General features: G+C 42.7%; 1 protein-coding gene across 6 annotated transcripts in view; it reads left to right on the plus strand.

The window, feature by feature from the left end:
• EHBP1 (EH domain binding protein 1) overlaps positions 1-26,932 on the plus strand; it is a 192,445-nt gene that overhangs the window by 99,986 nt on the left and 65,527 nt on the right. For all 6 annotated transcript variants that reach the window (XM_072331630.1, XM_072331631.1, XM_072331633.1 and 3 more), the window contains 2 exons: positions 20,922-21,100; positions 21,749-21,797. In XM_072331630.1, the coding sequence (XP_072187731.1) occupies positions 20,922-21,100; positions 21,749-21,797 (228 nt within the window). The remainder of the gene's footprint in view (positions 1-20,921; positions 21,101-21,748; positions 21,798-26,932) is intronic.

Raw genomic sequence — 26,932 nt, forward strand, 5'->3', positions numbered from 1 at the left:
CAGAAAGTTTTCTGCCTGATAGGCAGCTTAGCCTTCACACTAGCAAGGGGAGAAGCACGTACAAATTACTTCTTGGGAAAGAAAAGGAGTTCTCATGTACTTTTGAAGGGAACAAGAAGAAACATGTAGTTAAGGGCAGGAAATTGCTTACACAGAAATGAAGCATAGGCTTCAGATGAGGTTAGTGGAAGGGGTGAGAAATAACATTCAGTGTAGTACTCAGTGCTACTCTCCAAGAGCTCAGAAATGCTGTTGTTTCTGGAGCTTCACTTTTTGTGAACCTTATGTGATTGAACAGGAGGAAGAGCTCATCTTAAACACAGAAGCAGTGATGCTGCCAAGCAGGGAAAATACATTAAATGGCAAACAGTAGAATAAGGAGATTGCTCATTTTCTCTCTGTATGAAAAGTATTGATTTATCCATTCACATCAGCATTCCCTGACTTCCTGGAATGTCTTTTTGAATGAGGTTGCTCCTTTCCAACTTCACGTTAGCTGCAAAGGAATTGTGAAGCTCATTTGCATGAGATCTGTGTCACTTCCAGTGCAGGTAGTTCATCAAGGCCAAGGAAGACTCAGGAGACAGTGGGCAGAATTTCAAGGTTTCTACTATTAACGAACTTGTGCAAAAAAGGCACTCAGAGAAAATGTCTTTGCATACGGCTCCAAGACTGTTTATCTTTTAATGGGAAAAAAGACAATCCACACATGTAACATGAACGGAGAGATGGCGAGATAGTGTTCAAGCACAGAAAATTCATTAAAATAAAAGCTTTTCAAGTATTAATAAGAGAGGCTCCCTTTTTTACATCTTTCTTAAACAACCTCTTATTACTGTTGGCATGCATTTTAAATGGTGTTTGTCAACTTGACCAGGTATGTGCTTTTTCTGTGTTCACTATTAGCTGATATTTTGATGTAAAGCAGCTTTGTTAGAAGGCGTGCTAGAAAAGGGAGTGAACTGTTCCATTCACTTCCAGTACAAGTGTAGCACTTTTCTGTTTTGCTGAAGGTTCAGGCTAATGATTATGTGAACCAATGAGCAAGTTAGATTTGGCCAACCAATTGACAGGCATTTACATTTGATGGGAATATTGAGTATTTGCAGATTTGTTTGTATGTGACCTAAAGATCAGAACCATCACAGGACAGAGAAAAATGGGAAGACGTTGTGAAAGCTAGTTCTCCCTTCAACATGCAGGCATGGCTGCACACGAGTAGCATTCATGGCTATAGAGTAAGGTTGTTGTCAGAAAGCTGCTCAGCAAATCAACTTTGCTCTTTGGTGGTGTTGTAAAACCTGACACGAGAAGCAGCATGTAACATGTGGTAATCTATCCATGAGCAACCACAGACAAGACTAGCAGAGGTGACAACTTCTTACTACTCATTAAGACCCAGAGGAGCATCCAGATACTGTTTGGATGCACTTGAGATGCATGGTTTTATGAGTAGGCTTTTGCTTACTCATAGCCTCCTTCAGCTGCCAAAGTGATATATTCATTTGTAGTCGGAAATTGCTTGTTTTGCCCATGTACTACAGCTGTTTTAAGTGTTAATTGTGTATGAGATTTCATTTCTCTGCAACCTTGCTTCTCTCTCCTCCTCCTTGCAAGAGGTTGTATGAATGCATTAGAATAAATTAGTGGGAGGTGGTGTCTGTTTTCTTCATGTTATTTCCGTGACTGCTGCCAACAGGAATCAATTTGTATACATTGAAAGTGTAGGTGAAACCAATTGCTTCCTTGTTGCAGCTGCTGCTTTCAGCCCTTCCCATTAAAATGTTTTGTGCCCGTTTTCTAGCAACAAAGCGGTCATACTGCTGTCAAAGACTTAGATGCCATTGGATAGAATCACAGCCACTAGGAGAGACAGTTCCTTCAGAATTTCAAATTTAAAAAGCAGATAAGCCAGTAATTTACCCACATGTAGTGAGGGATCTACACAGGCTTGGAGGTGGAGGTGAGCTCCTTCCAACTTCAACCTCTCACTTCTCACCTTATCCTGTTCCTAAGCACCTGTAGCAATAAAGCAGAGTGATGTCTAGCTGGGGACGTATGGCCACGTGCAAGTCTCCCTGCAGCACTCCTTCAGGCAGCACCACACATGCTGGATGTGGGGAGCTGGGCCGGGTTGTGCTCTGGTTGAGGCATCGGCCAGCGAATGGGACAGCTTTTTCTGACAATTAAGGCAGCTAAATGCTGTCCAGGAGCAGTGGGTGTTATCATTCCCACTGTCAGGAATACCCTGGTGCTAAGCTAACCTCTTGAACATAGTTTTGACTGTGGTGTTATTTTTAAGATCCCAGCTTGATACAACTATGACGAATTGTCAGAGCCGCTGCCTTGATGGAAGTGCCGTGCAGCTGAAGAAGTACACGTGAAGTGTGAAAACACCAGCAGCACTCCATGAGGCTGGATGCAGGGTGGCCGAGGACTCGAAAACAATAACTTCTGATCATTTCGAGCTGGCTTTGTTGTGGACCTCACCTTTTCTTTAGTTAAATGGATTGCTACCTCACGAGGATGTCTAGTAAATTAAATGTTTAATCTTCTAGATTAAAATACCATCAAGACGGACGCTGTAGAAGAGCCCTTTGATGAGATTAATGATACCATTGTCAGTTCAAGGTCCAGGGAGTGTGCGGCAGATGACACATGAAGACAAACAAGGAATAATATGGAAAAATAGGAATAGGTATTGCCGTTCAGGGACGTGCTTCACTGTGCCCTCTTCATGAGGGACAAGTCTAGGGGAGAAGCGCTCTTAAAGATGGTATCAAAATGCAGATGTACAAAGGGTGCTAATTAACGCTGAGTACGTAACCATCATTTTGTAACATCCCAACTTCTGATCCCTTGATCCATCGACTTGAAGTGCTGCTGGTTCAGTGTTTCCGAGTTTCTTCTTGACGTCTGTAGTGGTGGGCATGCAGAAACCAGGTCTCCGGGGCTGTCCTAGGAAAATGTTTTTAATTGCAGATGAATAAATGTAATTCAGAGGATGGAAAACACTTGGCTCCTTCTGCAATTTTAATAATTGCTCCTTAAGGTAGTTCTGCTGTATTGGTGCAGTGTAGCTCCTATTGAAGTGAGCTGGTAGTGCCTGCAGTGATTCTGGACTGGACAAGTTAGCAATTCTATTAAATGTCTGTGCAAGTGATGCTTGGTAATTTAACTAATGTTACAATATTCAGAGCCCTGCTTCTAGTAGTTTTAGATTTAAATTGCACTATGAAATCACAGCGCTCAGATTTGTCACCTTAATAATATATTGTTTCACCTTTTGTGGAAAGGTGTTGTCTTTTAGATATGCAGTGTCAGTAGTTCTATATGCTTTGTTTCGTCTTGGAAATGTAAGACTGCATATCATTCTATGGGATGAAAATCCATCTCTGGCCTATAGAGGCAACTGGAAAAGCTAACAAGCATAGAGCATGCTTCATGGTGGAGAGAAAGAGAGCGTTGTTGCTATGTGTCAATAAAATGCCAGTGCGTGTAGGTGTAACAAAAATAACTGCTTTCATATTTTATTCAAAAAAACTTCACTAAGGCTAGAATTCCCTCAGTGTTTCCTATGTAAATACAGGATTGCCTTGTAAGTATGGGCTGAATTATATTGATGCTTGAATTTCTTGAGTGTCACTTGCCCAACAAGTGACTTGCCAGCAGGTGCAAGGCTGATCAAATGAGGGAGAGATCCTTATCCAGCTGTGCAAGGGGAGGGTCGGCAGGTCAGGGAAAGGCTCTGCAGGGTGGTGGGCATGGAACAGGCTGCCCAGGGCAGTGGGCACAGCCCTGGTGCTGGAGCTCAGGGAGCGCCGGGACATCCGTAGGGGTTGGGTTTGAGTGGTCCTGTGTCAATCCTGGTTTTGGGGTCAGTGATCCGCATGTATCCCTTCCAACTCAGGATATTATGTGATAAGAGAGCTGGCAGCTGCAGGGAGCATTCAAGTTTCTGAGACTCTCATGCTCCTAAACACCAGTGCTTTCATGGCACTGTTGAGTCTTGCAGGGCATAAGCTGGTTTATGGTGCAAGCACCATTGCCCAGGCTGAAGCATTTGAAAACCAGCTCTAAGTAAAACCCAGGCTAGCTTCTGGGATATGTAATCTGAAAATCCTTATCCGCGATGAAGGTCTTTTATTATTCTTTAAACTATTTACCTTTTCCCCTGCGGCGGGAGGGAGCTGCAGGGCCAGCTCCTGGCGTAGGTACCAGAGGATAACCACCTTACTGCCATTCATCGTAACCTTTTCAAAGGACAGGGAAGGCTTTGATTCGCATGCTTGGCTTCACAGACTATTACTCGTGTTTTGTTGAAGCTTTGCTTTCTAAAAGGTAAAAAGAAAGAAGGAATGCTTCTTCTCAAGTAAGACGCGTTTTAAATTACCATCAAAACCAAAATCTTCAAAATCATAACAAAAAACTGATGAAACTTACCCTTTCTCTGTCGAGTTCTTACATCTTAACCTCAGACTTCTTAAGAAGCAGAGTATAGAGCAATGCTTAAATGGCAAACTTGATTCTTTCCTGTGTTGCCTTGCAGGTTAATGAGGAACTAAATACAGCAGGACCGAGCTGCTGTTGCTGTAGCATTTAACTACCAGCTATTACATCAGACTTTGTTGTGGAGTTGTTTCAGATTCTTAAAGTCTTCTGTAGGCTCTAAACTGTATCAGGCCCTCAGCAAGGCATTCTGTTAAGGAACTGAACTGACAATAGCCTGTTTTTTCTGCTTGCCTGAAGGGTGGGTTTGGTTCAACTTGGCTGGCAAGCACCTCAACTTGGAAATAAGCGTGCATGAATAAATATTCCTTTGCTTCTGTCATGATGAGTTATGGACATGTTACAAAAATAATTATCTCCACTTCATAAATCAGTCTGAGAGTTAGCTTTGGCTTAGTTACTAATTCACTGCTCCTGCTAATCTTTGTTTGGTTTGGTCAGACTCTTACACATAAGAATAAATCATGCCTATGTGACGTTTAATTTTTTTGTTGATAGGGAAGAAAAGGGAGTCAAAAAGCAAAACTGACAGCGTCCACAAATGAATCTACACTATGGAGGTGGCCCTGAAGTGAAGCGTTGGCAGTAGCTGTTCAGCCCTGCTGTGTAACAATCAGAAGTTTTACCTCACTTGTTTAAAACAGTGACCGTAGTTAGTTCTTGACTGCCTGGTTAATTAAATAGGGTTGATTTGTGAAGCTGGGTATACTGAAAAGTGAAAACCAGCAGAAACAGAGAGGCCTAATGTGCCAGAAGCTAAGCCATAGGGAGTGAGACACAGTCCAGTATTACACATACATGTTGTACGCAGGCTCACAAGCAAATACGAGGTATGTGCAGATTTTTTTAAGTAGAGAGAATCAAACCAGTTAGAAGAAAACCATTGTATTATTGAGTTGCTAGAAGGAGTATGTTACCAATTCATATTGCAACACAGCCAGGAGGACCGGGAGCCTGCATAATAAACCAAGCACTTCTGAGATAGTGCCGGCACACTAGCTGCATGTTCTACAACAGCATTTTTTAGCCATGTTCAACAGTGTGCTTGCTATCGCTCCTCCATTTGTTGAATTCAGGATGACCTTTGCATGAATAAAGTCAAATAGGATTAAGGCAGGAATTTTCAACAATGGGAAAGAGCAACAGATGTAGCCGACTTTGAACGTGGGAGGATTGTTGATGCACGGTTGCCTAAAGGGAGTGTCTGTGGTGACAAAAAAAAATGGGGAGAAAAAACCAATTCCTTAAAAAAAAAAAAATAATGGAATAAGGGAAAAGAAAGTAAATACAAAATAATGCGAAGGAACTGAGCGATCGGGGTTTAATGAAGTCAGGCTGTTAAATATTTTTGTCCTCTTTCCGAAGAGCTGTGTGTTCTCTGTGACTGTCGCTGTATGAGCTGCCGAAGGGTTTTGTGTGTAACGTATTTTTTGATCCATGTTTTTTTCTGGGTGATTTTGATGTGCGGAGATGGAATGTGGGGAGAAGGAGATGTTGTTTCTCTGGAGAAATAGGTATTTGAATACAAAATCCAGATTATTTTGTTATTTGATTTACCCTATGCAGAATCATATAGATCAAAATGCATGCAGTGCGAGCGCTCTATATGGAGGCTGTTAGGGAAAGAAAAGGTTAAATCAAGAGCTCTTTCTGATCCGTCTTAAACAGTTCTGTATTTTATGTGTCTTTTAGATAAACTGAGCTTGTTTCTGTGCCAAAATACAGGACATGTGTGTTCTCTCTTGGTAGACGTAGTGAAATGTTTTTGTACTGTTCCAGAAGAATTTGGTTAACTGTTTTAAAATGCAACTGATTATTTGGAACTCACTTTGTTTCATTGTTGACAAGAGCTATTTTGCAGTTTGGTAGGCAGTGTTAATCCCTAAATGATGCTTCATAGCCTGTAGTAATGAATAACACACAGGTTTTAAATATAGTTCATATATAAATAGGAGAAATCGGCTTTGAAAAGCGTGCATGGGAAAAGCTTATAAAGTGTGAATGAAATCATGTGCTCTAGCTCAGCAAAGTGGCCGTTAAGGAGCTCAATAGAAACTAAAGCAATTAAGGAAATCCTGTTGTAAATGTTACAAAAAATACTGTTTGCCTTAATATATTAGAAAAACAACTGTGATGTTTAAGAGCTTGATGAGAACACCCACTGGTTAGATACATACATTACTGCTGCTAGAAAAATAATGTGGATTCATAGGATATAGAGTGGTACAGCACCTTCTAACATGGCTTTTTCTCCTCTGCTGATACTCCTTTAGAGCAGAACTGTGGGCGACCCACTAGCTGATAGCATGCCACTGTGAACTCACGATTCATAACACACATCTCATCCCTGTAGAAGGAGTCTTCCAGCAGATACTAAAACTGCGAGAGTTGAATATTTGTCACCTGGTGTTGGATATCGTGAAGATCATGGCTCCAAGGGTCAGAGGTTTCATCGGTAGTTTTTGTTGCCTTAGTTGAAAATGCTGTGATGTTTAATTTTTGGACTAGGAGCAGCTCCATATGCACGCTTAGCACCAAGAGCTGTTTGAATCAAGTGGATCCGTGCTCACCGTGGCTGTAGAAAGTGTCTTCTCTTTTCCTGTGGGCTCACTATTGAGACAGACATTGTCCTCTGCACAAAGCTCACGTTTAACTGCTGACCCTGACTGTGTATGTTGTGTGAAGGGCTCTCACCTTCGTAAGTGCAGAAAGATAGAAATACATTCCGAATGAACAGGTTGGCGGTGACTGTTGGACACCTGGACTTCTGTGCATGTTCATGAGACTCAGTGCAGAGTCCACTGAGGGTTGGAGGACCTTTAGGTGGTCATGATTCCAGTTCCTGGGCAGTGAAGTCTTCCCACCTGAGTTCCCATGTGTATGAACTGGGGTAAGGTAGGTAGAGCAGTTTCTAGTCCCTTCGTTGTCTTTTCCATCTTACAAGGGTGATCAAAGCATAAGTCAAAGTGTGGTCTCTTTATCTTTGGTAGGCTGAGCAAAACTGGTCTCCCTTGCTTCATCAGCAGCACCTCTGAGACAGCAACTATGTCTCTGTGCTCTTCTGCTTGTGTTCTTTTACAAGGGTAATGTTTCCTAGCTGATTTCAGTGCAAATGGGTCTTTGAAACCCAACTTAGCCAGTCATGCATTGAAAGCATCCTAAAATATTACTCTGTCTGAAATACTTAGAAATAAACATGTCCTCGTATTTCTGCATTCTTCGTGTATTTTCCAGTTACCTGTGTTGTTATACTTTGTTTCTAAAGTTTTATGAAAATCATTTCCACTTCCCAAACAGAATGTGTTGTTCTTGTTTCAAATGATTATAATCGTTTTGGCACATGAGGACACACACCTCGAGTGTGCATGTGTATATTTTCTTAGCATATACGTTCAGTGGGTGTCAGTATATCGTTACTGTAAGAAACATGGCTGTTTGTTACATGCAAGGCTATTTGTTATCCATATCTTTGCTGTCTGTGTGCAGACGTTGTAAAAATTCAGGTAGAAATTTGATGCAGATGCATTAGCAGATCACGATTGTCATGGTTTTGTGGTGTTGCTGTCAATATTCCCCATCATAACATCATGACCGTGACAACAATCGAAGTTTTGTCCTCGAATCTGCTCGCTCACTGCACCATGTTATATAACTGGGGCACCTCTTGTCATAAAGCTGCTTTATTTCTTATATGCTTTTATTTTTGCTTTTATCTCTTTGGATGTATTGTCGATCTATTTGCAAGTAGTTTTTGTGGACTACAAATGGAATCTTTTGTTTATTTATTTATTTTTGCTTTACAAGTATTTTGGAGACCCATCCAACAAAGGGGACTGGTAATAAGCTCAGGACATGATGTGATTTGCATCACTGCACCTTCATCCTTTCAGAAAGGATGTTTCCTGATTTTCTTGTTTTTGGAGGAGCCAAGTTCTGTGACCAGTCCCCAGACAAATTAACTGTTTTGCTGCAGGTTCCAGGTGCCGTGTGCTTTTTGGCATGCAGATAACACGTGATTTACTCTTCATCATCGCTTTTCTCACTTTCTCTGTGTCTGGGACACAGTTTTACCAGCATTTTGTGCCCAGTATGGGAAAAATTGCAGGCCACGCAGTGCACACCTTCGGACATCTGTGTTTGGAACAGATGTTGTCAGTTTCACCTCCTCTTTTCTCTTTGGCTTTTGTAGACACGATGGGCTGTGTGCTGAGTGCATTCAGGTGCTGAGAGTCCTGCTGAAAAATGCTTGAAAATTGTTTGTATGGTTGATAAAATTAGTTCGCTTCCAGGCTTTCTTACTGTATCAAAACAGGGAAGATATCTTCTTATTTACTGAGTCACTGTAGGGTAAGAGGAAGATCAAATCCTGTGTGATTTCAGTTTCTGTTTTCTCCTCTTTAATGAGAGGGTTCCCTCGGAAACAAAGGCCTGTTCAGTGAGATCAGCTCTGACTCTTAGAACAACCCACGTTTGCTTGCATTAGGCTCCAGCAGCATGTCCCCTCTGGCCTCCCCACGTAGTTCCCTTGGTTGCAGCCACTTCTCTTACACAGTCTGGGGCACTGGAGCTCTGTGGAGCGCTCCAGAGTGTGTGGGCAGGGGCAACATCCCCTCTGGCAGCATGCAGCATCCCTGCCAGCTGCAGTAGGGGCCCTGTGGACTGCTCCTCCCCAGCCAGCCTCCTCCTGGGAGCCCGCTGCCCTCCCCTTCTGCCCTGCAGACAAGCAGGAGGCAGCGTAAGGCTTCACAGGCAGCCGGGCTGGGAAACAGGAGCAGACCACAGTGCCAAGGCTTTATAAAACAGATCATAAAGAATCATTGCAGAAGTATTAATATGTACTGGGAGACTTTGCGAATATAACTCGTTGAGAAACTGAGCTAAGACTGAAAGCGTCTGTGTGATGCGTTTATCAACCCATCGTTCTCCCACTAGTGCTTCTGTTTGAGCAGTCCATGAATTCTATTGCAGCTGCTGACAAAACTGCTCTCTGAACTGCTCCCCCGAGGAGCTCCAAAGGTGAGGTGGTTGTCATTCAAGTGATGTCCATCTGCTTGTTTCCTAGTCTTGTCTTGGGTTGTGTTCCTGCTACCTAACAGGTGGCCCACGGTTTAAGATGACAAATCCTACAGGTACCTTTAAATATAATTTCAAAGTTCATCTCACTTGTGATACCCAGAACTTTGTTGGATCTGCTGGAACCTTATTTAGAGCTGTAGGGACAAAGTGAAAGATCTGCTGGCTTCTGTGCCTTCCCAGAAACTCAGCACTCACAGCGAGCTCACTGTGTTACCAGAGCTTACGTATGCCTCTGCTTTCCTTCATTCTCCCCATTTCAACGATTGTCATAATCATTTCATCTCTTGTTACGCAATTAGAATGTTGCTACACATTTATTAGCAAACTTACTGTCAGACTAGTAGTAATGCTCTAATTTACACTTCCCAAAGCATGGAAATTCCCCTGTAAGGCTCCCTTCTTTTCACTCCTCCACTTATCCCGAGGTGCTCGTGCAGTGAGAAGTATTGCAGGAGCCTGAGATGTGTGAATGATAAGTGCAGTGTACGTTGCAACACCTGGACGTGATGAGACTTGCTAAGGGTGATGTACAAGGCTTCAGCCTGAGCTTTCTGCATTCCTGATGGCATTTGGCCAAAGCCTTTCTCCCTTGTAGCTCCTCTGGGTTGTCTGATGGATCTCAGTGCATCCATCAGCAGGGAGAGCTGCTGATGCCTTCCCCAAAGCCCCTCTGGTAGCACCAGTGCTCCTGCTGGGAAGGCTGTGATCTTCTTCATCCAGGTGTTTCTTAGTCCTGCCTGCGGATGAGTGTTTGGGATCACTAACAGCTCACGCCAGAAGCATGTTAAGCATTGCATCATCCAGGGACCAATTTGAGAGCCTTTCTTTCATGAGTACTTAATTTTATTTAACCTAACCACAGAAATTAAGTCCAAAGGACACTTAAAATGTAACGCTTCCTTCCTTTCATACGCTGTCAGTTCAAAGGCATAACATCTCTTAAGAATCTTAATCCAGTGGATATTAATGTATTAGGGATCTAGTGATGTCGTCTGTCTTGTCACCATGGAGTTGATGATAGTTAAATGGATTCGTGATTTGAATAGTGTTGAAAGATTGGTGAATCATGAATCCAGCCCTGGCGCTGCCCTGGTCCTTGCTGTAGAAGTGCCCTCTCGAGTTGTCTGTTGAGGGGCTGGCAGCTCTGTACTGCACTCCCTATGTGGCACTTGTTACGTGCATGTAATAGTACGTGCTAAAAGCTCTTTAGGGTCCCTTCTGTTGCTATATCCTAACAGTTCCTTTTCTCTCTCACTCAGTCAGAATGTCTTCTCTGCTTATGATCTGCAGAATGTGCTCTTTGAAGTCAAAATAAGCTTTCACCGCAGCTTGTGTCAAAGCATTTAGTAATGTTAGCTTTAGCATGAAATACTCTGGTCAGAACGATTATTTTCTTATTGATCTGACAATACAGTTTTTATTTTAGGGATTTGAAACAGCGGGAGGAAATAAATATAGCAGCTGAATAAATTCCGTGCTTCCCAATATTAGGCAAATGTTTAAAACGATGAAGTAAGTGCTATGCTGCGTTATGGAAAAAACCATCTCCCTCTGCAGACGGTGTATGAGCACGTATTTCATTCAGAACTTTACGAGTTAGGTGCTGGGGATCATTGAGGAGTTTTACATGTGTCAAAACGAAGCGCAGAAGAAGTGACTGCTGTGTATTGCTGTAACACCCCCAGAACATGGCTAACGCCCAATTACTGCGTGCTTAGACTTGGCTGGTAATTACAATTGAGCTGTAAAATATTTTGACAGTTTCCAACTGTTGTGTGCTTATTAGCCAGACATCATATGGGACTGAAGCGCAGGGATTTGATTTGTTTTCTACAAAGATCTGCTGAAATACCGACTTTCAAAATAAACACGTCGCATAAAGCCTTCATCAAAAGCAGCATTTAATTGTGAGCGGCTTTTGTTGACTTCTGCAGGAGAGAACTGCTGGTTTCTGAGCATTTTGATTTCTTCAGTGAGTCTCGCCATACCTTTATGCTTCAGCTTTTCGTTTACAAGCTTTTACTTGTTGAGCGCTAAAAGCGTAACCACACCAAATTTAATTTGTAGCATGAAAATGATGTGTGTATTTTTCAAGAGGATAGATTTGCCAGTGTTGGAGCTGGAAAAGCTCGTGTTAATTATGTATTATAAATCAAAAAGGATCTTTTCTTTCTCCTTTCTGCTGCACAAGTCCGAGCAATTAACAAACTTGGAGAGTATAAGAATTCCTGGAAAAATACAGGTTAAGCCAAGTGGCACTCGAATCGCTGCTACTTTTACATGTATTTTTATTTGGAAATGAAACTAATAAGGCAAACAAATTCAAAGTGCATGCAAATTAAGCTCCAAATTGTGCCAATCTCGTTATGTTCATTAAGCTATTGAATCCTTGAGTAGTTGCTGTTATTCCGTGGAGGCTATTCACAGAATAAGGTGCTATTCAGTGAGGTAAAGATAGCTATCTGCCTCCACGCTGCTTCAGTAAAGCTTGTTCCTTTGGGCAACTAAAACGAGAATAGTCACATATTCACGTCTGCCATTCCTTCATTTTTCATCTATTTTTTAATAATATTTTTTTGGTTTTGTATGGTTTTTATGGAAGATATGAAGAAAGCATCCTGTTTGTGGTGCAGGAGCAGTTTTCAGGCGCTCTCGTATTGATCTCTGTGCAAAAGGGGGGAAAAAAAATGAAGAAAGAGAAAGAAAAGCTAAATTGCCCATCTGTGACATCTCTGCTGTGACTGAAAACCGTACCCGACTGGTTCCGTTTCCAATGGATTTATTCTTTGCCTAAATACCTGATTTCACCAAACTGTAATCAGGCGAGGCGGTAGCTTGCTGACTGCTGTCCCGGGTTTGACCTGAGCTATAATCCTACAGATGGAATAGTCTTTCTAATGCACACTAGGTTTTTAAGTGTTTTTGTGACTCACTGAGAGAATGTTGTGGATGGGGGAGATCCTTCTTCCTTGAGGAGGAGAAGTCAGAGTGGCAGAGTTGTGCTTCTACAACAGCCTGCCTCTTGGGCAGCTGGAAGGGAACCCAAAGCCATCCTCTGCACAAGTGCTCACTGCGAGCAGAGGCTGCTCTGGAGACTGTTGAACCTTGTGTGTTCAAGTCCCCTCTAGCTGAAATACACTGTGAAGGTAAGACTGAAACGCATCTTAGGGTTGCTCTATCCTTTTGCTTGGCCAACAGCAAGCTCAGCTTTACGAAAGGAAAGATTTGTTCAGCTTGTTGTTAACAGCCCTTCAGTAATAATGCAACCATAGCTTTCCAAGGTAGTCTGTGTCAGTGCCTCATTATAGTGTTTTACAGGTTGCTCCTCCTAACGTCTGATCTGTTGCAATGAGAGCCTGTCAATTCCTTTTGGGTAAACACTGATGCAGGGGACAAAGGGCTTGCTTGCTTCTCCAACTCTTACATGCTTGGAGACTTAGTACGTTCCTCTCCTGTATCATTTATTTCTTTAGAATAAATGAAGGAAATTTGCTCCAGCTTTCTTCAAAGGCTTTTTTTCCCATTTTTCCTAATCTTTCTTTGGGTTCATCTTCCTCATACTGTGTCACCGAGAACTTAACATAAAATTTCAGCTGCAGCTTTGTTGATGCTGAAGTGGAGTGGGAGAGGCAGTGCATGTCTTGCAAGCTTTATTCCTGTCTGTACATCTCAACGTGATGTTTGTCTTTTTCACAACAACCTGATGTTGTTGACTTACGTTCAGCTTGAATACACTGTTTCCCCCACATCCTTTTGTGAAGAGCTGTTACCTAACCAGTTCTTCCTCATCCTGCATTTATGTAAATGATTGCTCCTTCCTATGTTGTATTTGTGCCTATTGAATTTCATCTTGTTTTTTTCAGACCTTCTCTCCTTTGTATATGCTCGGAGTTCTTTTAGTGTGATTGAAGTCCACCCCAGCTTCATGCTTAGTTTGTCATCCACCTTTTCAATTCAGACTTTTAGCACTGAGCCCAAGAAATATGCTTGCAGAATCCCTTTTGATGCATAATTCCAAAAATCATCTCAAACTAGACTCTAATGTAGTTTTCCAGTCTGTTTTGCTCCCGTGCTGTACAAGTCTTGTTAAGGCAGCTATGAGAACATCTTGAGTGACAGTAAGAAAAGCTCACCTACAACCATAGTGCTGTCCCTGCTGCATAGTGCTGTTCCTCCAGAAGGAGGTCTTGATCTTGCTGGTTGTCACCATTTGTTGAAGACAAACTGGTGTTCTTTGCTCATCTCCTTTATAACTTTCACATGCTAACATGCAACTGTTTGTTTCACTTCTTTTTCATTAGCTTGTTTGCACTCTTGAAATTCTTTTTATTTTAGTGCTTATAAAACACTGGAAGGGAACACCGTATTTTCCTACTCATCTGGTTTCTCACCCATCTTCTTCAGCTTTTCAGATTGCTGATTGATTTCAGATGCCGGTTCAGATCGGCTCTTCCAGTACCCTAAGATTACATTAAACGTGTCCAGCCGATCTGAAGGCTTCTGCCTTACCTAAATTGTTTCCACACCTTGCTGAAACCTGACCTTTTTGTGGCTGATATTAGCAATGCTGGTCTCCCAACTTGCAGTTGACTTGTAGAATAAAGGCCGATTAAGAAAATAGGAGGGCACTGTGCATTTCAGATGGCTCTTTCTCATCTCTGTGTAGCTCCTTCTTACCACCGAGTGGTGAAGCAACATTTTAATTAACATCTTGTTATTGTTTGTAGAGTATTAGCAGAGTGCGCTGCTAATGCAGGAGTTTAGCAAGGCTAAAATTGATTTGTTACTATTAGGCTCCCATTCAATTCTAGCTATCCTAAGGAGCTAATAGCCGTGTTGGTGTCTGGTCTAAGCTCACGGACACCAGCATCTCATGCAAAGTGATACAAAGTGCTCGTTTTATTCCCACCCTTGGTTTAAGAAGCGTCATCCAGACTTTGGAGGCACCAAAGGTGTTGGTACCATCAAAACTGAACTTAGAAATACCGAGTGCTCCAGGTCCCTCTGTACACGGGCTGTTCTCTGTTAGCACAACACCTGTGCAAATCTAGCCTGTGTTGTGCTCCCCAGCAGCTGAAACAAAGATTTCTCATAGGCAGACACTAATGCTGCCATAAATCTACCTGTGGCTCTGTGTGAATACGGACGGTGCAGTAGGTTTACAAAATAGGTATCTGCAATTTTCTGTGGAGCAATGTCACTGTAATGATACAACACCAGAAGGTTGCCTGAAAAAACAACATCTTGAAATGTTTTGAAGAGTGGGAGAATGACTTGCATTTGTTTAATGGCTCCTGCTAAAAGAAAAATAAAACAGCAGAAATTCCTGCCAAAGCAGCAAGAGTTCACTGTTTTTAGGAGGAATTGGCAGTGACTATCATTTTTAGCTTGCCTTGTGCTTTCTTTTAGAAGAAATTCTTGTGACCTTTTCTGACAAGCTCTAACACTTCCATTGTTCGCTGCAGGCCTTTGAAATGTGGCAGAGATAGCCTTGGGCCCAGGGAGGTGCGTTTTGCTAGTTCAGTTCCCATTTAACAAAGTTAAAAGCTTTGAAAATTGCTATTCCTCATCTGTGGTTTGAGTTGCTTAATTCTGGCAGGCTGCCCAAACCCCTGAACCTTCCCATCGTGGCCGAGTGCCAGGGATTGTGAACCAGCAGCATCCTGGCGGCTCCACTGGCTCTCTCAGCACACGCTGCAGGGGAGCAGAGCACTGGGGAAGGGGAGGTGGGCGCAGGGAAGCTGACCATCTCCAGGGTCAGAACAATGGGTCCCTATCCCTGCATGTAACTCTTAGCACTGTTACGTTGCACGTGAGTGCAGCAGAGAAAGCTCGAAATTTGCCTCTGCTTAGCGCAATGAGCTAAATACCTTTTCCCGCTTTTGTTTTAATTGAAAATATTTTGTTCAGGACAAAGATTATGCAGCCTCAGGGAAGAAAAGCAGCTGAGCCTCGACTCATCCTTTTGTAAGATTTGAAGCCACGGAGGAGCTCTCTTGGACATTTTTCTTCTTGGCTGTGCTGACCATCGGGTGAAATGACTTGCACACCAGTAACCAAGTCCATTATGTAGTCTCAGATTAGCTTCTCCTTTACTGGCTTATTAACGTAATCTTCTCCTTGCCCTTAGCAAATAAATGTTGGGGTTCTCATCCCCAAAAAGTGAGCTACCCTCCCTTCCTGTGTGGTGCTGCTGCTGTCTGCAAGGAGCATCCACAACAGCAGGTGGTCATCGATGGTTATTCAGCTTTGGATGAATCGTCTGTCTTGTTTTTAATGAATTCCCACCAGCAGACAGGCTCTCCGTGCTGTTGCCCAAGTGAGGAAATTGTCCGGTTGTTGGTGTGTTGTGGCTTGTGGTTCTGAAGGTTTAGAGTTCAGTTCCTGAATACTTGCTTTTCTTTCATCCTTTTAATCCCCGGCAATAAAAACTGAACCAAAACAAAACCCTAATGTTAAAGATTACACTGAGAAAATTCATTACTAGGCAAAGTAAAAGCTGAAAGAGAGTTACCAGATCATTAGAAAAATTACAAAATAGGTAGCAGGTATGAATAGCCAGATTGAAGGTAGCCTGTTGCTGTAATGTCTCCCATCTTTTGTGTGCTCTGTGATTGTAGTTTGTGCACAGGTACAGATTTCAGTTGTATGGCTGCTTTTCATGACTTTCTGCTGGCCAACCTCCACAGTCAGCGCCTGGCCCAGAATATCCATAGGAGGCAGCTGTCTGTGGGGCTGCCACATAGTTCTTTGTGCAGATTGGAAGGGGTCTGAAGAAGGACAACTGCTTCACTGTGCAGATGTTGCTTGTCTGGGGTGCTGTGGATGTGTACACCAGGTTCATGCTTGGTAGCATCTTTGAGTTCTTACCATAGCTGATTCACTTTACTGGCTCAGGCAAGTGATTTAATTCAGGCTGCTTCCATATTTGTAAAATACCAATTGTGAGCCTCTATTGTGTCAATTAATTAATGTACTCCGATGCAGGCCCTAATACTGTGTGGTGGCTGTCCTGCTGGAGATCACAGGGAAGCTGGAATTCTGTTTTGGATCCGGGATTTGTATCATACTTCTTAAACAAAGCTTAGTGCTATGCGATGTAAATGAACGACGATAGGAACTAATGAGCAACAACTTGTGACCTTGAGCAATGGTGGCTAGGGATCGTGTGAGAAGAAGTGACAAGTGATGATCGGAATCAAAGATGCCATCATAATGTTTGTTTGTGGGGTTGGACGAGTAAAAAGTTATGTTGATCAAACTAACCCAAGCATGAGGGACAGGCTGGGACCAGAAGTGATGGCATGTTGAAGGATAGCCATTATTTGTATGATTCAGCCATGAACAGCGTGAACCGTGCTAGGTTAGAAGGAAGAATGACAAAGGGAGCTGGGACTGTGGAGGGCAGGGAATGCAGCCCTTTCCTTATCCCAAGTAGAATTTGGAAAAGCTCTTTCCAGCCTCACGGCCACCAAAATATGCAAGAGACAGCTGAAACCCTCAGGGTGAACTAGTTCCACCTCCCAGGTAAACAGCAGACTGGAGGCTTGTCCCAAGGATTTCACCTTCCTTCCTACCTGGCAAAACTTGCAAAAGGTTTTAGAAGCTTTTAAGATGAAAGTTTATATTTTATATTTTATATCCGCAATAGCTGTGGGCACAATCAGAAGAATGAGGAAGGCATAGCTTTGGGTGAGGACTGATGGATAACAGAATTAACATTTCTTTCTGGGAAACACGCGTTGCACTGTCCTCACCAGAGGGGAAGATCTATGCTGCTTGAATTCTGTTGTATCCTCATAATGTGATGGTGAATTGCCACTTAAGCAAATAGCTAGACAAAGAGTAACTAAGTGAAGAATGGTTCAGTAGAGCTGCGTCATGAGGATGTTTTTCCATCTTTGGAATAAATCTGAAAGCAATTTTATTTTGCCTATGCAGATTTCCGTCTTTTATTTCTGTCCTGTTACAAGGTAAAAACTGGCTTTTGACTTTTGTCTGGGCTGTTCCACAGAGAGGTATAAACAATACTGAGAGCACCCTGGATTTGCACAGATGTTTCCAATAGCATGCTCTCTATTAAATGAGCCATACCCGGTTTTGGAATACTCCTGGGTTTGGCAATTCCTGCAGGTAGAGCTCCATGTTGTCTGAAAAACAGAATTCTAAGATCCCGCCCTGGTGATGGTGGTGATGTGTGATAACTGGTCAGCTTGACCAACACGTACTGGGTTGACTTTGGTCTGTCACATTTTTCAGACAGTGTCTCAGTTCAGTTGAGTTTCTGAACCTCTTTCTGCATCTGGCTGTATGTCCCACCGAGGTGTGGGTTCCGTTCATTTACCTTATCTTGCATTTTAATGGTTTCACAACGTTCAGTGAGTTGGTTGGCACCGCAGCTTTGATAGGGGTGAGGGAAAATCCCTTTTGCTTTCCTCAGTCAAATAAGTCAGGGACTGTTGCCTGCACTTGCTCCTCGAGGAACACAACTTGTTTGCTGGCTGCTTGCAGGTCTTCTTCATGCTGTCTTTTAGCCCTATCTCAATATTGCCCTCCCTCCTTCCCAGATAATTACTTTTCCTCTGTAGGGAGCAGTGTACGTTAATACAGAACCCAAACCACACGAGCCTTCCACCCAGATTCCCACAGCTCCTACATCCTTTTCCCTTGCTCCTGTCCATGGCTGCTCTTGGCCCTTTCCCTTGCAGCCCTGGCTCCATGGCCATATAAAGGATTGTATATTCCTGTCATCGGTTCCCACAGTGGGTTTCTTGTAACCAGCAATGTGTCTGGTGCTGCAGCAAAACACTTATTTAAGTAGTTGGAAGTGTCGACATGCAGCCTGATATCTAAAGCTATGGATCCTCTTGTTAATGGTCTGATGGGATAGTCTCCCAGGGGCAAAAACGCATGATATGCAACATATTAATTAAACTACCAGAACATGTAAAAGGAGAATAAAGTATTGGCATAGTCAGCATTTAAAAGAATTGGGCACGGAAAAGCTGAGTTGTTAGTTTGATAAGTCCCTGCCATTCTGAAAGACGGGTACTAGAAATGGGTGTCTGGTGGTGTTTATATTTGTTCTGAACATGGAACTAAGCTACACTACCTGCAGGTATCGAAAGACAAGATTTTCCATCGTGATTTCACCAATAGGAAAACCCTAAAACTCAATTTTTGTAACCCTTCTAAAGCAGCATCGGGTGCTCGTGCGGTTTTGCCATTGTTCACCCTGTGTCTTGGGCTGAAAGCTTTTATCATAGATTAAATAACAAAAGCTTTCACTCAGTTGCTGAATGAGAGCATACTATTATCATAATATTAACTTCACCTTTATCTGAAGAACTCGCAGTGCTAAATCTGGAGAGAAAGCAGGATATAATTTCTGCTTTATCAGCTGGAGAAGGGAAAACTAAATTGCATTGTGCACAGGCTGAAATCTCGCACCTTCTGAATAAAGCACTTTGAGAAAATCCAAAGGCAATGGAAGCACAACTTTAGGGGGAAAAGAAAAGTCCAACTTCGAATTCTCAAGGGATTGTAGCCTGGATTTAATAAATAGATAATTTTAAACTAAATTGTTAAATTCAGCTGAACGTGTTGATTTAACAGCTTCGTATGTCTTTTTGTAGAACCTGGCTTTCAGTTTTAGGTGTGTAATTAAGGCGTTTGAATGGTGAGGTTGCCTAAGGCCATTGCAGAGTTAACTAAAAAGCGTTCAGATGGAGACGTGAGCGGTTTGTGTTTCTGTGGAGAGCTTCAGCAACAAGTATGAGGACTTTATAGCTGACGTGTAATGGGTTTGCTGAGTGGTGCCGTGTGCCTTGACAGAAGTAGCTCCCTGCTTACAGAATTATGTTCTCCCAGATGTCTTATTCCCATGTGCATATCAAGTCTGTTTCAAATGACGCGGTACCTTAGATTTAGAAGCGATGACTTCTCTATTTATTGCTTGAGTTTGGAATAAGGAGTTTGTATGTTGCTTCACTCTGAATCTGGAGTAACTGTCTGGAGGACCCTAAGCGCATTTGTTACTCTGGTTTAAGTCTGAGGCATGGAGAAGGTTTATCAGGGATTGCTACTTGTAATTCTTCCCTACGTTGTCTATCCCCATTAAGATGTTAATTCAGTGTAACAAGGGATATTTGTCTCATCATTTCATTTGTGCGTGCTGATTTGAATCACCGGCAGGACTGGCAAAGCACTTTCTGACTGTGTTGTTGTGTACGTATGTTCTGGTATTAGGAATCACAGCGAAGAACACATTTTGCTCTTTCTGAAGGCGCTGGCAGTGCGTCTGTATGATGGTGGAGTAGCAGTGTTTATAAAACAACTTTTCAGGGCTGACTGTCAAGGAAAATGAAAAATTGCTTTCCTGATTCTGTAAATTCTCTTCCCCAGAAGCAGTGAAACCATAAATCAGTGCTGCTGGCAGCTAATTGCTGAGCACTGACATGCTTCAGTCAAGTGGGGGCATCGTTGGTCTTTCACAACTAGGCAATATGACCAGAACTGCTCTACTTTATAAAATAACACTCTATTTTAACTCTAATTTGGGGACTCTCTAGCTGTAAGGTGTGCAAGTGGCGTATTTGTGTGTATGTGCTTTTAAGTGTTTTCTGGTGGAAAAATAAGGGGGCCAGGTTTTCCTCTCTGATTCAGACTTTGGATTTGTGTCAGGCAGATAACTCTGTTCAATTTCATCTCAGAAGTTTTGCAAGTGACTTTATTTTTGTGGTGAAATGAGGCCATGTTTCTTGAAAGCATCGGCTGCAATTACTGAGTTCTCTGCTGAATCCTGTGGTGAATGCCGAACACTTGAAATAAAACGCTTTTTGTATTTTATTCCGTTGTAATTCTTCTATTGTGTGGACAGAACTATTACTCAAAGTGACAAAATACTTTACTGTTAACCTATTAGCTGACAGTCCTTGTGAAAAGGACCTCTGATATGATGTGGTCGGAGCTTCCTTTCCTATTCTGAAACCCACACATCTGTGAGGTGAAGCTGTGTGGTGGTGGCTGCAGCCCCGGGGCTGTAAATCCTTGTATGGAACCCCACAGCCTAGCAGGACGTGGCAGATTGGACCCCGTGCCACCATAGCTGGGGATCCCATCACGATCTGTGTGTTGGTGTCCTTCGGAGCCGAGGGCAGCGGCAGGGGATAACAACTTGCTGTTTGTGTCTTTTGCAAGTTGCAGTCATTGTAAACTGACAGCTGTGTGGGACATCACCTCACATCAAAGGAGTCTGATCATCCGGTTAGGCCAATTAATGTTAATTCTCATCTTCCATTAAATTCTTTTTTCTTTCTCTCTTTTTATTTTTCCAGCCGAGCCCAATACCGAGTCCCGTCCTGGGGAGGAAGCCAAATGCGAGTCAGTCCCTGCTCGTGTGGTGCAAAGAAGTTACCAAAAACTATAGGGGAGTGAAAATCACCAATTTTACAACGTCGTGGAGAAACGGGCTCTCCTTCTGTGCAATACTGCATCACTTTAGACCAGATCTCATGTAAGTTGCGTGCTTTCTGCCTGCATAAGCTAACTCTCATAGAATTATACAACATAGAACTTTGCAGGAAAAGCAAATCTCCGTTCGTTTCAGGTACAGATCTGTTTTGCCCCTTCCTTTTTAGAAGAGAAGCGATCCTTTCTACAAGAGCGGGCTGAGGAATGCTCCAACTTGCCGACCTCTCTGCTTCTCCCCCTGTTGCCCAAACAACTGTTTCTCCCCTCAACGTGATTTGTTTTTTCTTCTCCCTAATCTTACACAAAGAACTGACTTCAAGATGATTATGAAAATTGTGCCAGTGTTGAAATGAGATGAGAGAAATAAGCCCGTAGCTCTTTGTACTCTGACAAGGAGAGATTACCTCCTGGTAAATTTGGTTGTCAAGGCCAGCCTTCAGCCCCTGCCTTAACTTCTTTTTGAGATGGAAAGCTCCAGGCAATGAAACGTGTCATCGGGGCTTGTTTGTTTATTTATTTATTTATCCCTTTAATTTTCCACGCTATTAGTTTTGTTGATTGAATTGCTGTGAAATTGCTAGTTACTGTATGATATTATTGCATGTCAAATTTTTTTAGATTCGGTTTGTTTTTCAAACTGCTGCTTTTATCAAATACTGTACATAACCCACTGTGCCATTTTCCCCCTCAGTGACTACAAGTCCCTGAATCCTCAAGATATTAAAGAGAACAACAAAAAGGTAAGAACTGCCAGGAAGAAAGAAAAAAAAAAATACAACAACAAAAAAAAACAACAACCAGACGTAGCTTCAATTTTGGCTTCGCTGCAGGTTTTTATTAATTTTGGGAAAGTGAGGTTGTTTTGTAAGGTCAGAACTGCAGCTCACAGAAGGTATTCAGCCTCCTGTGGCTCAAATCGGATGCATTATTGACTCCAGTTTGCCGTGGTCTTTAACATTCACCACAAGTGCAAGGCTGGCATTAGGCTTTAATATTTCTACGGCCTACATTAACTGCAAAAGCAGAGGGAAGGGCTGGGCAGCATTTTGTGAGCATTTCTCCTATTTTATTTCAATCACACACATAATTAAAAAAAAAAACAAAAACAATAAGAAATAAAGAAATGGAACTGTTCTCAGATTGTGCAGTATGAGATCTTCTTTCTTTTAATTGGGCTCTGTGTATCAGTCACGGTCAGTGTTGCATTTGTGGTGAATTTTGCATTTCTAAAGCTGGAATTTTATACCTATCTTGAGACTGTAGAGCTGTGAGAGACGGCAGGTGCAGAACCTGCGCTTCTCTGCAGCAGGGAAAGTTTAGGTTGAGAAGTGCTGGGGCTTCACTTGGCAAACAGACCCAACTGCTTGCAGAGTGCTTGTACACTGTACACCTCCACGGTGCAGAGATAGGAAATATTTTGCTGGAAGAAGCGGCAACTTATCTGGGGAATCACCAGAAAGCCTTTATTTCCGCTCCTGATTTTAGATAGGTTGCAAACTTTGGGATTTTCACATGCCTGAGTTTGGCCCTAAGGACGTGTAGAAATGATCATTTTCACGTGAGTCGCTGATAGTAACGTGGTTCCTGAAGATTGTCTGATATTTGTTTTTAAGTGCCTTTCTTCTCCGCGCTGTGACTTTACTTCTGTCATGCTTTAAACATGCTGGTGTACGCAGGGAGGAAGGTTTGATATATTTGGAATAAATGGATGAAGTTCAGTACTACATAGAAAATATAACTAAAGAATTTTAGATTGTAGATATGTGGAATTTCCGAAAGTGCTTTATTGAAGTTCATTTGTATTTAGGGTAATTATGTTTTACTGTGTCTGAACACTTACTTATTAGCTAGAAAGTTATGTGGTAAAACAGTGGTTAAGTGTTACAGATAATGAAATATCCCCAAACTGCTCTTATCTAATGAGTGATTTGCCCGATGATATCCTCTCCATAATAATACAGGGTCTTGTGATGACCTGAGTGGATTACCCGGGACATCACAGCGTTGTCTGTGACTGTGTGGTTTTGTACTTCAAGTTTCATTGGTTGTTCAGGCTAATTAAGTTGGATTATAACAAAAGAAAAGAGTAGATTGTTAATTAAAAACGTTAGCGGTGCGATCAGTCATCTTTTCTTTATGAAACTGTGATGGCAAATGGGGAACTTTGTAGCCCGTCTCTCTAGCAGGATCTCGTTCCAGTCCTGAAGGAGCTATGATTGTTGTTATTGTGCAGTATTTCCTTTCATCACTCCGCAGCCCTCTGCCTGACAGCTACATCGAGTATCTCGGTTGCTTCCTGCAGATTTATTTCCTGGTCTCACACAGTTCTGCCCGATAACCCCACGTGCCCTCGGTGGGAGTGAACGCAGAGCTGCCAACAATGGCTGCCTGTAAATTCCATGCAGATATGGAGTACGTGTGACAGCGATTCCTCCTCACCAATTAAAATAACATCTGTGGGTGAATAGGACAGTTTTCTTTGTCTGAAGCATCTCTTTTTTTTCCCTCCCGGGATAGGAGCTAAAAGGTGGCTGTGACCGTAAATTAAATGTTAACCTGTAAGAGTGTATCTTGCAAAAGTGTGTGTGACCTGGTTTGTATTTAAGAAGAAAAAAAAAAAAAAGAGAGAGAGGAAATATTAAGAAAGAACTTATATGGTGTAATTGCTGTGCGTAATTTCACATTGATTCCAAAAAGCCCATCGCTGGGGTTTCTTTATAATGCACCCAAGTCATTTGCCAAAGTGGTGCTGCCAGCAGCGCTGAATCAAGAAGGGCATTTACCTGTGACATCTGATCCGGGCCGGGATGTCAGTGCGTTATGTAATTGGGAAGTGGCTGGGAACTGCCTGGGTGCTCCCGCTGATGGATCGCGACTGACGGCTGTCAGTCCGTGAGCAGGAAATTAAAAACGCTTCATCCAGAAGCACTAAATGGGTTCAGTGTCCTGACTATTCCGGCATGTACAACTGTGTCTCTTAAAAAGAAACACACAACAGAAAACACGTGTTTTTGGTGCATTGTGCTCATTGCAATTTCTGATTTCAGGAACAAAAGAGAAACCGGGGCTACCTCTGAGAAAATTAAAGTCATTGCTGTGCAGTGAGTGATAGGTTCTCAGCTGGTTGTGGTTCTACTTAAATCTCCTGTGTACCTGACTATACCCATATAATCTTCCCAATTACATTATCCAACTTTTACATTTTATTTTATTTGTCTGCTTCCATTTGATCCTTAGTAAATCACAATGAACAGTTCGGTACAATTATGGCACACTGGTAGTGGGGTCCCTTCTCAAGGGCAGGAATGTTTCATGTTGCTCGTAACATGTTGTGTGCTTGGAAAATGCAAGCTGCTGAATGGCACGAGGGTGAGACTTAAAGGGTGGGACATGGAGTACGGTCCTAATAATGAACTCCTGCTTTTAATTACTTCATCTTGAAGTAGATTCATCAGTAGTACTTCATCATGAAGAAGATCCTTTCATTTGAATGATTGCTGTTTGGAGATGTTGATATATATTCTGAATATTCAATTGGCACATTCAGTTTCAGGGTGCATTTGATGGTGTTTTTTTCCAGTTATTGACCAATTTCCACGCGATTCCTCAATGCATTTGAACTTGAGTGATCACCTTCACAAAACGTACCATTTCACAAGGAAGGAGTCATTTTAGATCAGAAGAAGGCAGAGTTACAGGGTTAGTGCTGGATTAAAAGTGGCGCTGTCTCCTCACCTTTAAGCCGGCAGCCTTATTTTATAACAGGTGCTCGTGATCACATCCACAGTTTGATTCCACAAAATGGTAAGCACACATTAAATGGTGTGTGTGGGAGTTGCTAGTTGGCCTCGGTAGGATCAGGCAGGAACGTGGCTAAACACGCGTGTAAACATTTGCAAAATCAAGGCTGAGGTATGCCTCTGTTTAACGAAGTGTAATTTGACTTGGAAAATGCTTTCTCATGCTCTGTTGATGCCACGTTACAAACTAGTTACCAACCAGTTAGAAACGCTGGGCATTTGTCAACACACTGGAAAGTCTAGAAGCTCCCAGGTTCCTAACAGTGGAGGAGAAGCCGTCAGACGCGGCCATGGACACGTGCAGCGTCTGATTGCTATTTATAGCACCAGTGGCTGTAAAGCATTTGCATGCCCATCTAGATACCTAGTGCACTTCAAAAGCAGCTGAGCCAGAATGTGCATTGGCCAGACTGGCAAGGAGAGGGATGGGAAAGAAGCGTCTGGCATTGCAGAGTTTGTGTTAACCCCAAGTGTCCCAGAAGATCCGAGTTGTCTGTAGGTGTGATTTGCAGCTCCACCAAGGGGAGTGGTCCTTTTCGGTTGCATCTTCTGCTGCAGTGTGACCACTTTGAGCAGGTGTCTTTTCTGACAGCTCTGAAACACTTGTCCCCTCCTACGCTTTGCAAACTCTGGGAAATAAGCCTGGGATTTGGTTTGATTAGCACATAAATAACAAGTTAAGAGTATGAAAGTGTCAAGTTACACCTATGGGCTTTTGATGCTGTGGACTGTTAACCCAAGCCTAGATTCTTTCATTCCTGAAATGCCAACTCCCACTGTCCTCAGTGAGGGGCAGCAGGTTATTTATGGCACTCCATCAGCTCTGACCCACTTAGTGAGTCATGCAGCAAACCCTGGTGCTGCATCCATTCTGCAGACTGGCATGAATATCTTGCTCTGCTTCCCAAGGCAGCCAGTTGGGGTGAGTGTCCATCCATCCTTAGGCTGCCCACCTACAGACCCATCCTTTCCCTGTTCTTCTGCTCTGTCTGGAGCTTCCTATCAGCAAATACAACATCTGTGTTTTTTGCTGCCGCTCCTCCTCTATCAAAGCATAGCTCCTCTCTTACAAATGGCATGGCCATCTCTCATAGTCAGCTTTCCCATAAACGCGATTCCTCACCAAAGATCAGCAGTGAACATTGGCTGCAGTGAAAGGGAGTGCTCTGAAAACCAGGAGGATATGAGATTGCAGTTAATTTTCCTCCTCTTTCTTGTCTCCAGCCTTCCACAACTAAGTAAATAAAGGAAACTGTGTATAACCAGAGCAGAGCTGAAGTCAGCGACATGCATTACTGTTTCCTTGCAAAAGGACAGGTTCCCTTCTGTGTCTTAAATTTAGGACCTCTTTTTGTTAGAAAGGCTGCTGGAGCAGCTGTTGGCATTCTGGAGCCTTGCAGAAGACGGTAGGCAGGAGCTGCAAGGCTGCCGGGTAGGAGGAGTTGGGCTTCGCTAACAGGAGGCCTTCTGCAGCCTGCAGATGTAGTAATAATTAATTGTAAATTGAGAAACAGCTTCAGCTCTTCAAAACTAGAAAAACCTGATGCACCAAGCCCACTCAGAACAGAAAGAACACCATGTGGCCCCTCAAACCAGAAGGCTTTCACTCTTCAGCTCCTACAAAGGAAAGTAAAGCATGAATGAAATAGACTATTTTTTTGTAAGTTTATGCTGAATTTAGAACAGAAGTTTTAAAAATGCATTTGTTTGCTGAACGATTGTGGTTTATGTCCCGTGTCACTCCATCTGTGATGGTGTTCTTTTGGGCTATCTGCACATACATTGTTTTTCATCAACACAAATCACAGCAATTACGCGACCAATAGAAGGGAGAAGGTTGATCACCGGTGATAAAACCCAAGATGGATTAGTGTCATGTTTCTTCTATCTTTGCTCCTTATCTTAAAAAGCCATCCCTTGTTGCTTTTTTTTCCCCATTCCAACTCTCACATTTTTTTTTCCACTTGCTTGTTTCCTGCTGCTGGACTGAGAGCCACTGAAGTTGCCATGGGAGACTTTCCTAACGCAGACACGAGGAGTTTCACACTGCACCTTCATGATCATCTTTTTAGTAC

This window comes from Excalfactoria chinensis, chromosome 3 (genome assembly GCF_039878825.1).
Source record: "Excalfactoria chinensis isolate bCotChi1 chromosome 3, bCotChi1.hap2, whole genome shotgun sequence".
Lineage (NCBI taxonomy): Eukaryota > Metazoa > Chordata > Aves > Galliformes > Phasianidae > Excalfactoria > Excalfactoria chinensis.